The 15,777-nt window shown below is 39.0% G+C and overlaps 1 protein-coding gene across 4 annotated transcripts in view; it reads right to left on the reverse strand.

Annotated features, from left to right (window-relative positions):
- OSBPL9 (oxysterol binding protein like 9) overlaps positions 1 to 15,777 on the reverse strand; it is a 56,756-nt gene that overhangs the window by 19,811 nt on the left and 21,168 nt on the right. For all 4 annotated transcript variants that reach the window (XM_014939212.1, XM_014939211.1, XM_014939213.1 and 1 more), the window contains 2 exons: positions 6,292 to 6,387; positions 4,267 to 4,314 (listed from right to left, as the gene is read on the reverse strand). In XM_014939212.1, the coding sequence (XP_014794698.1) occupies positions 4,267 to 4,314; positions 6,292 to 6,387 (144 nt within the window). The remainder of the gene's footprint in view (positions 1 to 4,266; positions 4,315 to 6,291; positions 6,388 to 15,777) is intronic.

The raw sequence follows: 15,777 nt of genomic DNA on the forward strand, positions 1-15,777 counted from the left end.
GGTTCATAAAGATTTCCTGCATGGAATTGCACTTGAGGCATGCAAAAGGCATCTGCATGCCATTTTACAACATAAGCATGACCTATCTCAGAAGCATATGCATCCTGTTGATGTCCTTGGGTCTGTCTGCAGCAGGGAAAATTATTAAATTGGACTCAGCACTGAACCTCTACTAATTCAATTACAGGACCTCTTTGTTTTGATTAATATGAGCATCTCATGTGACTTGAGTTACAGCCTTTTTGATTCTTAAGTGATCTGAGTGCGTAAAGGAACTTTTTTCCCCCGACTCAGCGTCACAAGCCAATTTGTACACCATGAGAGAGCAACACACATCTATAAACCTACAGGAATGAATAGTCTCAGCTTGTGGATTTAAAAATAAATAAACAAATAAATGCTGCAATGGCTTCCCAGCCAATACCTGGGGAAAACTTTTTTCAGTTATACTCTATTCCACATACTATTCATAAGGATACTGCATATTTTCTTCATGATTAATTGGCAAGAGGTGGCCAAATAGCACCCAGCCTCAGCCTCCTCCACTGGAAAGACTAGACCATGCTGATTTAGGAAATAGTGGATCATGGATGTTATATCACAAAGTTATGTTATATTTACTTCTGCTGCTAGCAGAGAAATATGTCAACAGCTAAAAATTCCTTTGTTTGTTGGTTTTTTTTCCATGTCTTTACTATACTTCCAGTCCAAACTTTATCAACACATATTGAAAAAAGTATTTTAAATACAATGACATCAGTGAAGTTCTGAGCCTTTTAGCACCAAAATAGAATAGGCAGTGTACCCAAACATACAGATCTTGTCAGATGAAAGGTTAATGCAGCTGAAATAAATCATTCAGCCTCAAAGCTTTATAGCCAACTGTAGGCAGCCGACAGCAGTTCTGATTATTCTTTATCTATTCTTTCCCCAAACATGTTATAGTCACACACTAAATAAACTCTTATCTCATTCCCTTCACTGACATCATTTTGCTGAAAATCTGAAAGTGATGTCAGGCCATACAATGTAATTCAGCCACACTGTTTTCCAGCCACCCATTTGTAATTTTCCAAGCAATAGACTAATTAAGACATTGTTATTCTTACACACTGATATTCTTGGACAAAAGGGTAATTTGTCCAAGATCACACAAAAGACGTGAGATGGGAAAAACCTCAGCACACCTAGTTTTCAAGGCCTATCCACAAATTACAGAATCATAATTTTGTTTTCTATAAAAATGGATTCTTTGTGAGCTGGCCAACTTTAGTAGTAACAGTACACGTTAATCCAGTATTTTTCACATTTGTGCTGTATGGCTACCTTGCACGAATACAGCACACAGAACTGGAATATTGTCTTCTTCATGTGTACACAAAATTATGAGAACAATGCAGGGAAGTCAGGGAGACTCAGTTCCTGGGAGGACCCTTCTAAAGGGCACTGGCCCCTGTTTTTTAGGGCTAAGCAAACATTGACATGAATTCTCTGGATTTTCATGAGCAATGTGTTATTGTAGAATGGTGATGAAAGCAGCCATAAAGTAAAGTTTGTGAACTCTCCCCTTGTAAGATCTTATACAAACACACTATAACCATGACTGGGGAGAGAGAAACAAGCGGACAATCACCAGCAACAAAACCAGCGTCCTGACAAAGAGTGGTTGGTTTGGAGAAGTTAGGACAATGATTGTATCTCATCTCCTCAATTGTACAGAACTACACTGCTACGTAGACATGCTGCTACAATCCTTGTAACATTATTCCTATTATCTTTCATTTAAACTTGCATTAAATTAATATAATTTAGAAAATACAAAATTGTAAGAAAAATCAGAAGCAGGTAGAAAGAGGTACGTTGAAGGTAAAAAAAAAAGCCAATAAATAAAATCAAATAATATAATTTACTACTAAAAGTTATCACAATTTTTTCTCTCCAACATTCCTACTCTCTGATGAAGGTAAAATTTTAGTAAGACAGTTTCCCTAGTTTTAGGTAATGAATACACATATTTTCAAATGAAACATCCATTTCCTGCAGACATTTGCAGAACACAGACACGTGCTATACCTAATTAATCAAATATCAGGCTGCCGCTGAAACTACTCCATAATTTCCTGCAGACTTCCATTTGCACAACGCAGACACGTGCTATACCTAATCTAATTAAATATCAGGCTGCCGCTGAAACTACTCCATCCACTTGCTGCTGATGGCACCTCCTTGACATCAAATTTTTTTATGAAGCCACTGGTGATCCAACAGAAAGCTAATTTTATTTCATTGAACATGATTTTTGCCTAATTCAACAATCCTGTGACTACAGGGGGATCATTTCATCCAGCAAAGAGAAGCAGCAGAGGCAGAGAGGTCCCACTATAGAGTGCCAGTGGTAGTTCTGCCAGGAGTATTGATATAACACAGGGAATTAATGATAATCACAATATTTCCCAGTCTTAAAAATTCATCAAATCTACATCTGCACTGTCATCTTCCAAGTTCAAGGGATTACCATGTCTCAGGAAGAAGATATCCAAGAGATCTTGAAGCATCTCGGAACACCTATCCTATACCATTATCTTCAAAAACCCAAATATTCCATTACTGAAAACCAGCTCGTCCAATGCTCTGTACACTTGCAAAAACAATAGCTCAGGCCATAAGCGTTGTTTTCTGCAACTGTTTAACTACTTGGGAAGCATGTAACACTCAAATAACCAAATCTAGTTTCCTCAGAGGAAAAAAACTGTGGGTTGGATGGAAGGATCCTGCAGGTTACACTCAGCTCATAGTCTGATAGCTGAGCCATACTTCCATAAACAAATAAGAAAATTGCTAAATACAGTATCAAAAAATCTCTTAGCTGCTTTAGTACCGGAAGACACATGATCAAAAAAGTGCTTTGTCAAGTCTTTTTCAATTTTAATAGATAATAAATGGAATCTATAGTAAGAGCAACACTCATCAAGATTTAAAACCAGGGGAAGCCGACCTCTTCTAAACAAGCCTCCTGCTCTCTCTCTATAAAGTCAATCTGTCTATTCCAGATACTTTGCACAGTTAAAGAAAGACAGACATCAGCACAACACGTGGAAAGTCTCCAGGGATTGGAAGCACTGTCACAGGGAAAAAGCAAGTACTGCCTGATCTGCAAAGTAGCATCTGGAGAGAGGTCAAAATTGAAGGAGAACTCTTCCCAGCAAAAGGCACCCAAGGAGAAATATAAAATCTTTAGATCTTACTCTTTCGGTCAGTTGTCTAGAGATTAAACACGGTTACACAGAGAACACTTGTACTTCAAAGTTATTTCAAAAGCCTGTACTTGCAAAAGAGCTCCAGAAAGACCATCACTTGTGTAGTCTCTAAGACACCACGTAATGCATCAAACAGGATGGATAACACATGAAAGGTCACAACCATTACAAAGTAGTAAACTAACCACAGAAAGCATGACACTGTCTTCAAAACTGAAAGCAAACTGGGGGTTGCTAAGATGAAGTACACCACTACATGATGATTTTGAAATTACTGCATTTGCTGAAAAAAAGAATCAACTCCTCAGGAGTTAACACCACACAAATTAACACAGAAAACCAGCACGCTACTTTCTGTCAAACACACACCACCAAAGGTATGTGCTGGCCTTTCTTAAACCATGGAGATTGAATTCTGACCTACAAACTTCACTTTGAAATGCAATAGGAGGGGATGCAAAAAAATACACAACACTTAAGTGAATTACAACCCCCCTAAAAAAGTACTGCTCCCCACACAACAAGTTACATTTTTGGGATCCTCACCTAAAGTGAATGAAATACGGTATTCTCAGACCAGCATGTGGCAGGGCAGTCACAGAATGCAGCCTCATTATGTGAAATACATAATTCTTAGTATTTACTTTTTTCCTTCAGAATAGCTTTGCTAGTTCTACAAACATTAAACACCCATCCTTGTTAAAGATGAAAAGACAGCAAATTTAAGTTAAAAATCCTTTAGATGGTTGGGTAACAGAGAAGTAATGATTTCCTAGAGACTGAAATATTTTTTAATGTTATGATCCAGTATTACTGAGAATTCTGTTTGCTGTATATTCACAACACAAATAATGTTATCAGTTATTCAAATTGCTTTAAGTTATTCTGACAGCTTGAGGAATATGAAAATAAACCAAGAATGTTTAAATTTCTACAGACTAAAGCAAATTGATGCATAAAGCCATCTGATTAAGCAAAATAAGCAATACTTAAGACAAAATGTACTTGCTTTTCTCTGTTCATCATCTTTGCAGTTCTGGAGTTTTTCATCAAAGAGCTAAAAGAAAGACATACTTGTGAAAATACTGCAAGTGTTATTTTTCCATATAAAATCAGCCAGAAGCACCAAGATTTCAAAAACAAGAGCATTTAATAAGTACTTAAGTTATATGATCCTAGTATTATGACTCAAAGCAGTCTTTGACTAATATTTCTTCACAGCATTTGTGATATAACAATTTTTTAACTAATTTCTCACATATCCCATCCTGCAAGAGACCAAATCTCAGATCCCGCTAATTCCACAGCTCAGGCTGGTAATAAAAGCCTCAGAATACCTCAAACTGCCTTTATTTTATTTCAGCAAAGATATTTGGGGCATATAAAGTGCTTCCCAAAACAACCCCAGCCCTTGTCAACCCTTACAGGTACCTTGTTATTCAGGGATGTGATTCAAATCATGCAAGATTTGTAAGCACTTCTTTTGGGAAGGTATATAGTGATTTCCCAACATTAACTTTTATATCTTTTCTTAGAAGCAGAACATGAGATGCAGCTAAGCAAAGTGAAACAAATTCTTACTAAAAAGCTTACATGTGTATTCAACACAAGCTGAGCTGAAACAATTAAAAGTTTCCTCCAAGAGCACTCTGAGGTGTACATACAAATGACCATTAAGTAAAAGTTGTTCAAGGAAAGAAAGAAGATTAAGGGCAATGTTCAAAAGTTCATCACATCCCCCCTTGCTCAGAAAAAAAAGCTGTAATTTTTAATGGGTGAGCTACAGTCCTTCACTCAACTGCCTGCCTAAAACCTACTCATGTGCTCCCTTTCCCTTGAGGGCTGATTTCTGCTTCTAAAAAAAGACTGTAGTCTTGGTCTCTGTCCATCCTCAGATTCACTCTTCTTTCATTATTAATTAATTCTTATACCCCCTCCCCCCAGCTGGCCTGAAATAACAATTTGAGGGTGTAAAGATTTAAATACCTTCCTTCAGTGAAGCATGCTAGATGGCTCCAGAGTGGGAGATAAAGGTAACTCCTGATCAAGTCTTTGCAGTTTAGCTTTGACTTGTGTTTGTATCTCTTTTGCCTACCTCCACTTTTGTTGGTATGCTCCTCCCCCTCTCCACCCTCCCCTGCAACTGAATTTTTGCTGAATATCCCACATACAATACTTGCCCATTATATCAGGGAAAAAAAAATCCAAACCAGCAATCTTAACAGCAATTTTAACCTCCTGAGTCATGGGAAAAAGTGTCCTAACCAGCAGCAAAAATTGTTTTTCTTAATAAGGTGAGTACTGAGAGATATGACCTCATGATTCCTCACCTTCCCATGTACTCTTAAAATACATGTACAAAGAGTAAAAGAACTGTATTTGTACCAAGTTTCTAGAGAATGTTTTCACTCAAGGACAAAGAACAGATGATGTATCACTACTACAACAAAGTCTGAAACTATCTGTAACTGCAGTTACATATTACTTGACAAAATTTTCTCAAGATAAATTCTAAACATGCAATATAATGACTTAAGTTTATTTTAAAAAAACATAATTAAGTCATCTCTGCCATTTCCATGAAGTTATATGCACACAAAAGAATGTTTCAGCCATTGTAAGCCATTCTATAAGATCTGTTTGGATTATTCTGATTTTCTAACTCCATTTTAACAATCCCAAGATCCATTCTAAGAGAAAGCCATTTTCAGCTTATTTCAGCCCTTAGCTTAGAACTCTTCATTTTTATACTTCTAGTAAAAATCTCTTTATTTCAGAAGTAGTCAGAACTTATGTAACACCCTAAGCTAGAGAGAAAGAGAAAATAAAATTCAATCATCCACAGACTTCATATATAAAAAGGTAGGCTTTCTCCAGTTCACAGTCAGCTCAGCCAGCTCTCTCTGCGTCCCACATTGACCAAAGCACAAAACATGACTCTCTCCTCCTCTTGAGCTTCCTTTGAACCAGACCTTGAAATCCACGCTGACAAGCAGACTCCCCATACAGTAACTCCACCAGTTAGTTAGCATACCTTCAATTGGTCTATCAAGATCTGCAAGTAAGCGTCAGCCTCGGTGAGTTTCTTGTCAAAGTCATGAACACTGGGAACAAATCCTAAATCCACACCCTAGACAGAAAGAAATAAATAAAAATCAAATATGTCATTAGAGTTTCAGAGGAGAAAAGAGATAACAAAAATATGGTTTTGCCTGCCAACTGACTAATAAAATGTTGCCTTTCCTCTCATCCTGCCATGTGCAAACACAGGCACACAGCTGAACACATTTGTCTTCTATTTGCCGCTAAATCAGTAACAGTAAATTGCTACACATTTTCAGCGGGGGTATAATCATCACACACCACAGTATTTCATTACTTATGATTGAACAAATCCCCTTAACATTACACTAATTAAAGTTTCTTCAGAAAATACAAAGGAGAATTGAAGTTTTTTCTGAAGACTGTCTTGTGATTCTGTATTTTAACATTATGGTTATGGAAGACTGAACCGTACCCAACTGGATGACTGCACTTTCCACACTTCAGACAATATTGCTCAACTCACGGCTTCTTAGCTAAGAACTGAGCTAACGAGTGCTCAATCTCTTCTTAAATATAGACCCACCTTTGAGCTGAAAAAATGGAGAATATTATTACTGGTTGCCTCAGTTCCTTTACAGCTCTAATGATTTGCATCCTTGTCCCTGTATTTGATTTCTTACATTTTGTTGCACATATGCCAACAAGGACAAAGCATCAGTGCCACGAGAATGATTATTTATATATTTTTTTTTGCTTGCACACTTCTGCATATAACATAATTCCTTTAAACTGATAAACCATGTATTTAAAGGCCTGAACAAACTCCCACAGGGTTAGTATATCTTTAATTACAGGAAAGAAGAGACAGGATTCTTGAAATTGATTACTTCTGACTTCATGCACATCTACTATGTAAACACATTTAAGGTTTATTTATGTAATACCTTTAATGCAAATGGAACTGCAAAACAAATATTGAAGCACTCCCAGCTTAAAAAAATGTGCTATGCAAGTTAAATATACAGGAGGAAAAAACCCATGGAGGATAAAGAAGCAAACATCAGTTATAACAGAAGCATAACCCCGAGATCATCACAGCAGTGACAAGACTTTCCTACGAGCCTAAATACTTGATCTAAAATATAACATCTTCACTTCAAACTCTTCTGAAACCATTAACTGCACTGTTTTGACTGCTGAGAATCTCAAGAGTCTGACTGTGTAAAGATCAGACAGCAGAGAAGCAGCATCTCCTATGGGGGAAGATGGGCAATCCATATTTGTAAAATTCCATAGTAGTCTCCTATGGGGGAAGATAGGCAATCCATATTTGTAAAATTCCATAGTAGCATATATTTTCCTTTGACCTCATTTATTTTGTTCACACACAAACTTAATTTTATTTTTGTAAGATTACAGACCATCATATGAAGAGCTTTACCGATGGCTCTTCAGAGGCATGAACGCTTCTGTGCAGCAGAAGAATTGCTCTTGCTCACATCTGTCAAACTGTGTACACAGCATCTGGCACACCCTAAAACATAAAGCCATCTACTGACTGTAGAAAATATTATTCTTTATTCATTTGACAAATCTTAAACTGTGCTATAGACTAACACCCAGATCTTGACAACAGTTCTACGTTAGTAAATGTATCCATACAGATTAGTTTGTAAACCAGCATGGAAAAAAAAAAAAAAAAGGACCTTTACCCTGTATTAGACAGTGCACACTGGACAATTTTAGAAGTAGCGTTTTGAAACAAGGAGGAAGGAGGAGAAGAAAAGAAAGTAACAATTTTGACTATGCCAAGAAATTAAGAGAAGATAAAAAACACACCCAGTGTAGCAAGTCATCAAAAAGAAACAGGCAGAAAGAAAAGATCTCTCAACCAAGAAACTTCTGACACTTTCTCAAACTAGTCAAGTTATAGTGAAACTAGATCTGAAACTGAATGAAATTAGTACTCCATTTCCTTGCTGAAAAAGGAGTTGTCTGTACAGCTGGCAGTCAACACAATCATCTCAGCAAATGGTCAGTGCCCAGTTAAAATTGTGGTCAGGTTTCATATACCAAATCTGCATGAACTATACAGAAAATTTCTGCTGAAGATACTATACACAGAAATATAGTTTAGCCACACCACCAAAGTTGCAGAAAGCAAAGGCAAGGGCTGGAATAATAAAGAACTGCTCTCTACAGAAGACAACATTCAAGACCATCTAAGGAACCTGGAGGTGCATAAGTCCATGGGACCAAATGAGATACATCCGCGTGTCCTGAGAGAACTGGTGGATGATGTTGAGTGGAGACCAGTGACAAGTGATGTTCCTCAGGGGTCAGTACTGGGACCAGTGCTGTTTAACATCTTTATTGGAGACATGGACAGTGGGATTGAGTGCATCCTCAGCAAGTTTGCCAATGACATCAAGCTGTGTGGTGCAGTTAACATGCTGGAGGGAAGGGATGCCATCCAGAAGGACCTGGACAGGCTTGAGAGGTGGAGCTGTGCAAACCTCATAAAGTTCAACAACGCCAAGTGCAAGGTCATGTATGTGGGTCACAACAATCCTAAGCATAAACACAGATTGGGTAGAGAATGACTGAGAGCAATCCTAAGGAGAAGAACTTGGCGGTGTTGGTGGATGAGAAGCTCAACATGACCCAGCAATGCACGCTTGTGGCCCAGAAAGCCAACTGCATACTGGGCTGCATCAGCAGCAGCGTGCCCAGCAGGTCAAGGGAGGTGACTCTGCCCCTCTACTCTGCTCTCATGAGACCCCACCTCAAGTACTGTGTCCAGCTCTGGAGCCCACAACGTAAGAAGGACGTGGACGTGTTGGAGCAAGCCCAGAAAAGGGCCAACAAAGATGATCAGAGGGCTGGAGCACCTCTCCTATGAGTACAGGCTGAGAGAGTTGGGGTTGTTCAGCCTGTAGAAGAGAAGGCTCCAGGAAGACCTTATCATTGCCTTCCAGTACCTACAGTGGGCCTACAGGAGAGGTGGGGAGGGACCCTTTATGAGGGAGTGGAGAGATAGGATATGGGGTAATGGTTTTAAATTGAAAGAGGGGAGACCTAGATTAGAAATTAGGAAGAAATGCTTTATCCTGAGGGGGGTGAGACACTGGAACAGGTTGCCCAGAGAAGCTGTGGATGCCCCATCCCTGGAGGTGTTCAAGGCCAGGCTGGATGGGGCTTTGAGCAACCTGGTCTAGTGGGACGTGTCCCTGCCCATGGCAGGGGGTTGGAACGCGATGATCTTTAAGGTCCCTTCCAATCCAAACCATTCTATGATTCTATTACAGTTTATGGTGCAAGTTATCTGTATTCTGGATAAAAATGCTGATTTTTATTTCAGACATCAGTCTATGACTACTAATATGTAACAATTTGGTATTTTTAGTGAAGGCTTAAAGATAAAATGCCATTCTTAATTTTCAGCCTCTTAGCATGAAGGGAAAAGCTGATTAAAACATTTAGTGTCACAACTGAACAGACATCTACATCAAACACAGAGTGAAAGCTGTGACCTAAAAAGTTCTATTACAAAGTTAAAACTTCAATCAATGTAAAGAGAAAGCCACGCAACCAAGTGTAGTGTCAAGCTGACATAGTATAGAGGTGAAACATGAAAATATTTTTGAAAAGACGTACAGTTACTTAAAGCTGTAGCACTTCACTAGCTTGCTCTTGGCTTGCATAAAGACAGTTTAGATGAAATTTGATAACCTACTGAGCAAATTTATTAGTCTGTGTTATGTGAAATCAGGTTAATAATTGTAAATTCTCACACAGTTTTGAAATTGAAAACCAAAAGATAAGTGGAAAGTTAAAAATATCAAGATTAGCAGTAGCACAGAAAAAAACACTGTATAAATAGCAAACAAAGTCAATCATTTTTTCAAACCCAGCAGTAATTTAGAAAGACCAGAATTACAAAGCGCAGATTTGCATAACAAATCCTTATGTCTTCATTATCTGGTTACCCAAAGATACAGTAGAGAAAAAAAGGGGACCCTTTCTCCTTCTTCCCCTTTCTTCCCTCCCCTGCCATGTAGGAAATGATGTTTCAAAAGAAAAGGGTGAGCAGAGTCAATAGAATGACATTTAACAGCTTGTTAAACATGTAAATTAGGAAAATGCACATCTGAACTTGCAATCAAATCTTTATGAGAATCTCGTATTACATGCTGCTCACCTATTCATAAACTGACTAAAAGAGGTTGCCTGGAGATATTGTTGAACCTCCACCCCTGAAGGGCAGATCTCAAAACTCAACTGGATTTGACCCCGGGCAAACTCATCTAACTAACAAGTTGGTCTCAAAATGAGAAGGGCTTGGACCAGGTGACTTCCAGAGGTCTCCTCTACCTTAAGTTATGCTGTTATTCTAAAATAAGTATCTTAAAATTACAAAAAAGAATAGGAACCCAGACTATTTTAGGTCTTCAAAAATACACTGATTCATTCTTACTGTCAGTACAAATCCAAAGTAATATAACCTTGTTTTCCACTGAATAACTACATCTATCGGTAAGTACACTTTATTTCCCTCACATAATGACTACTCTGTGTTAATGTAGGTTTTAAGGCATTAATGATTATATTACCAGATGAAATAGCTGCAGAAGAAGGTAATTTATATAACTTTTAGTGTACCCACCACCTCCCCGAGCAATACATTTGCTATCTGACCCCTCCCCACAAAGAAACCAATTTTGATAATTGGTAACAGCTCTAGAGAAAAGAGAAAAAGGTAAGATAGGATTCTTTCCCTCATCCCTCCCTCCCACAACTTCTGGGATGTCCCCTTCAGGGCCTATCAAAAGCCTAAAGACCAGATTCCATAGGGCATGTGCCAATCCTGATGTTTGTAGGCGGAAAGAAGAAAGTGGAGCCCAGCAGCAGCACTCTGACCTACCCAATTAGTGGTCTCCCAGTGTGATCTGCATGTTACCCTGGAACTTGGGAATAAGCAGACAGGATGGTTATCTCCAGGAAAGGGTTTAATGCTGGTCTGGGATTGAGTAAAGAACATTCATGCTAGGAGTCCTGCAAAATTATTCCCTTCATACACAACCCTTTTTTGGAGGGGGTAAGCAGGAGGGGCAGGAACAAAATATAAACCAATTAAAAATATATATTATGAGTCTTATTTCTATTACAGAACAGCTAGCACTAAGGAAGTTTATACGTTGTTTCTCTGTCCTCCAAATTAGAAGTCACACATATCACTAATGCATTTGTATTCAAAACTTGTCCATGCTGAGAAGTAATTAAAGCCTAATTTAAACTAGCTCTTTCAAACCAGGATGGGATGAGAAGATTGCATCATCCTTAGAAGAAGCATAGCAGAAAAATTCAAATATATTTCTCAAATAAATGCATTACAATAACGATCTCTGTGGAAAATAAACAGCAATGAAGGCAGGGAAACAACAAAACAGTTAGAAGTGACAGCAAAGGCTTGACAAGAGCTGCCCTTGTAGAATAGGGGGAGGAAAACTGGGGGAGGAAAAGAGAAAACCGTACAGAGTAGACTTCCTTATCTTTTTGAAGATACTTATGCCAGATTCTTCATCTAATTAGGATTCCAAGTCCAACAAAAAAATCTTGTGGAAGTTAGTTTTAAGCAGTGAGTAAGAGTGTTTTCCCTCCATCCACAGCACCTCATCAGAAACACATCCCCTGCCTACAGCACGTTTGATTTTGTCAAGTAGGGCATTGCCTATAAGAACCCCTGACAGAAAACTGAAGAAAATCAACAAATCGACTAGTGAGCCACTATACAATGGCACCTTCTTGTCTTTTATTTGTGGCAAAGACAGCCATATTATTTTCCTCTGCTAGATTCTTAAGCTGTATTTAACGCTCAGAATGTAAAAGTCTTAAAGTAAGTTTAAATACAAATGTATGAGCTCTGGAAGGCATATGAGCCTTTCAAACAGCCAGAATATTGCACTTCTAATAAAATAAAATAAAATAAAATAATTTCTGCTTTGCAAAACACAAAATGCTTAGCAAACACTGTGTAGCTATAAATATTATCAGGTCTTCTAGGAAAATAGAGTTCAAAAACCAGCAGTATTTACATACTGATGTAAAATTATGTCTTTAAAGCATATGTTACCATTCTGAATCCTCACAAATACTAAGTATATCCTAGCATCCCATTCATTTACCTACATAATTTATTATGGATGCAGATAATGCACATGTGCTAACCTGCTTATTCACTATCATAGTGACTTCGTTAGCAAAATTTGAAAATGGGCATCTTGCCTGTTAACTCCATGCTCTTCTACCCGCGCTTGAAATACATCTATATTAGCTATATTCTTAATCTAAAAAGAATGCGTTCTTAGTTTTATGCAAGCATTCTTGACTCACACCAAAAGCAGCATTGTAAAGTCAGCGAGTAACAACATAATATACTTGAGATACATATAAGAAAGTTTTATGCTACTTTTTATTCTTGTTTGCAGCTTTAGAAAGGTCATCAAAAATCCTGGTTAAGGCAATACTAAGTAAACTGCGACCAGCAACACAGTTTCACCATCACTCTATACCAGCCTAAGTGAACAAGAAACAACAGTTTCCCTGTTGTTTATTCTCACCCTTACTCTGCTCTTGCTTTTGAGTCAGCATAAATATTTACCTTGCCACACAATCAACTCAATGTGGGAACTAATCCGGGTTAAAACTAAACTGGGAAAGGGAGGGCAGCAGGAAAAGTATTTTTTATTTAGGTCAGTTCTGAATCCAGTTCCAAATTCAGTTGTTCTTGCCATGCTGCCTCTTCCCTGGTGCTGGGAGAAGCAAGGCAAGATGCATCCAGCAGCAGGACCAGCTCCTAAATATTGGTGAAGCCATGGTGTAACTCCTAATATCCAAGTCATTGTACCACTCTTCACAGCAACTGTCCCAGATCCACTACCTAGAATACAGTTTTCTTACTCTACTATTCGCTACTTATGAAGCAAATATATTGTTTAACTTATGGAGGTATCAAGCTATAGAGCAAATTTTTTTTTTTTTTTAATTCCTCTCAGTTTTATTGTGGTAAGATACTCCTCACCTTTGTACTGACAGCAATTTCAGTTCCTTTGTCCCTACAGTGAGTCCACTTTAGAGACTGACATGGTTTGGGGCATTACCAGAAGAGTCTTCCTAAGTTTGGTCAGGAAATCCTTTGTAACCTGCAAGTATTTAAAGACTATCTAATGTGGATTATCATCATCATACCTACTCCAAAAGCATGAAAGACAACTCATTTACAGAATATGCAAGTTTCAGCTTGGTGTTTTTATTTATTTTTTAAATCAAGTTGGTAGTTAGCTGTCTTCTATGCAATTCTCAACAGGCTCTCTAGTTGCCACTCTAAGACACTTGCCAAGATGCTCTAGCAGCACAAGAACAGTAGAGAGGAAAAACACATTTCAAGACATGGGATTTAAGGCAAGAATGAGTGTGAAAGCTTCAGCTAACAGGAGGAGGGGGAGAGAAAAAAAAAAAGACAAAACCAATAAAAAGCAAAGCTCATCCCTCCAGATCAGGGTGAGCATGACTCCTATAGACAGGATCCTAACACTACCAAACACTGCCAGAATACAGGCACACATTCAGCAACTTAGAATTTTAAAATTTATTCTTTTTTTTTTCTACTGAATTACCTTTAGGCATATGAAGAATACAGTTACCAGTGTTTTTTAGGTAGATTCATATTGTAACCATGGTCATGCACTTTTCAGATCAAAGAAGAAAGTTATTGTGGTCCTAATAGGTTATCTTCTCGGGCTTTTCACACAGGAGAATTCCAGATCCAAAAAGTACACGTAGCACTAGGGTGCCACTCAGAAGACAGATGAAGAAAGCAGGACATTTACACTAAACAAGAAGACTAGAAGCACTTGCTGTTTGAATGGGATTGCTGCTTGATACAAGATTCCGGTGAGGAATGAAAGAAAACTTGAGATAAGTTATCAAACTCCTACCTCTGCCCAGACAAACAAGAAACCCAAGCCCCAAGATACCTTGATCCCCCACACACACCCCTCCCCTCACCTTTTGTGGGTAAGAGGCAACTGATGTGCTGCCACTGCAAAGTCACTGACCTGGCAATGTCACACCAATGACATCTCGGGAGGGGTAAGGGGAAAAACTGGTGGATTCAGAAAGGTACTTCCAAAACTATCACACCATCTACTATTCAAAGATTTTTCAATAGACAAAGCTAATTCTATAAGAACTATGCGTATTTTTCGCTATGCCTTTAATGTAAGAACATACAAAACCACAGCAAGCAGAAAAGCAGAAAAACAGACTTTAGTTTCAAAATTCAGAGAAATTAGATTACAAGGGTATCTGAAATGTTTCCTCCCTATTGCCTTATTTCATCTGAATACAACATTACTAACTGTCAGCCCTCTGGACAGCTAAGATTCCTTTACTCATTCTATATATTTATCTCTCAGTTCTTCCTCATTCTTCCTCAGCTCCTTGACTGTAGCTCTTTCTTTCAAGTTTAGGTTTGCTGGAAGGGTGGGAAGTGCGTTTAAGTGTTTCAAAACCAAATCCATTACAAAGACGGAAGGACAATACAGTAGGACTTTTAAGCAAAAATAAAATTAGCAAGACTAATCAGACTAGAGAACACTCAGGCAGCACTTCACCTCTCCACCTCGCATTAATTCCTTATCCTTTCTGATTTGGTTGGCACAACACACCAACTACCAGTACACTGGGGTATTTCCAGTACACTTTCTCACGTCTAACAGATCCAAGTTTGACACTATGAAGAAAACTTAATCAAAGCCTGACTTTCCAAACTTGAACACTCCAGGACCAGAACAGGCAGACTGAAAGCAGCATGAAAATCTGAAAAGACTCCGGAAAAAAAAAAAAAAAGATGTATCACTTTGGACAAAAACAGATGCGTAAAGCTTTTACATGACAGATAAGCACATGCTTCTCTTTGCGACAGAAACTAAGAACCTAAGAAAATACCCTTACAGAAAATAATCCTGCAACAGCACTCAACCCCCCACCCCTCCCCGCTGAGCCAATAATCCTCCCCGAGAACTCGTTTGACTTTATTGTCCAAATCAAAAGGAAAGCAGAAGAACATCAAGCGCACGAAGCGGCGTCTGGGTTCCGATGCTGCTGGGAGCCCAGGCGTGTTTGCACACACAAGGGGCTCCTGTCACCGGCTGGCAGCATCCCCGCAGGCGACACCGGGCCCGGGACGGAGCCGAAGCCTTTTCCGGAGCCCCCCCGCGCAGGAAGCCCCCCATGGTGTGTGTGGGGGGGCTGTTTAACGCCGTCTCCCCCGGGGCTGCCCCGGGCGGGGCAGGGCAGCGGCCGGAGCTACTGGGCCGCCTCAGGGAGGAAGCAGCACTCGGTTTCCAGTCAGGGAGGGGACCTGTCCCTTGGGGGGGGGGGGGGGCCCGACAACCCCGACCCCCGCCCCCCC

This window comes from Calidris pugnax, unplaced genomic scaffold (assembly GCF_001431845.1).
Source record: "Calidris pugnax isolate Ruff unplaced genomic scaffold, ASM143184v1 scaffold18, whole genome shotgun sequence".
Classification (NCBI taxonomy): domain Eukaryota; kingdom Metazoa; phylum Chordata; class Aves; order Charadriiformes; family Scolopacidae; genus Calidris; species Calidris pugnax.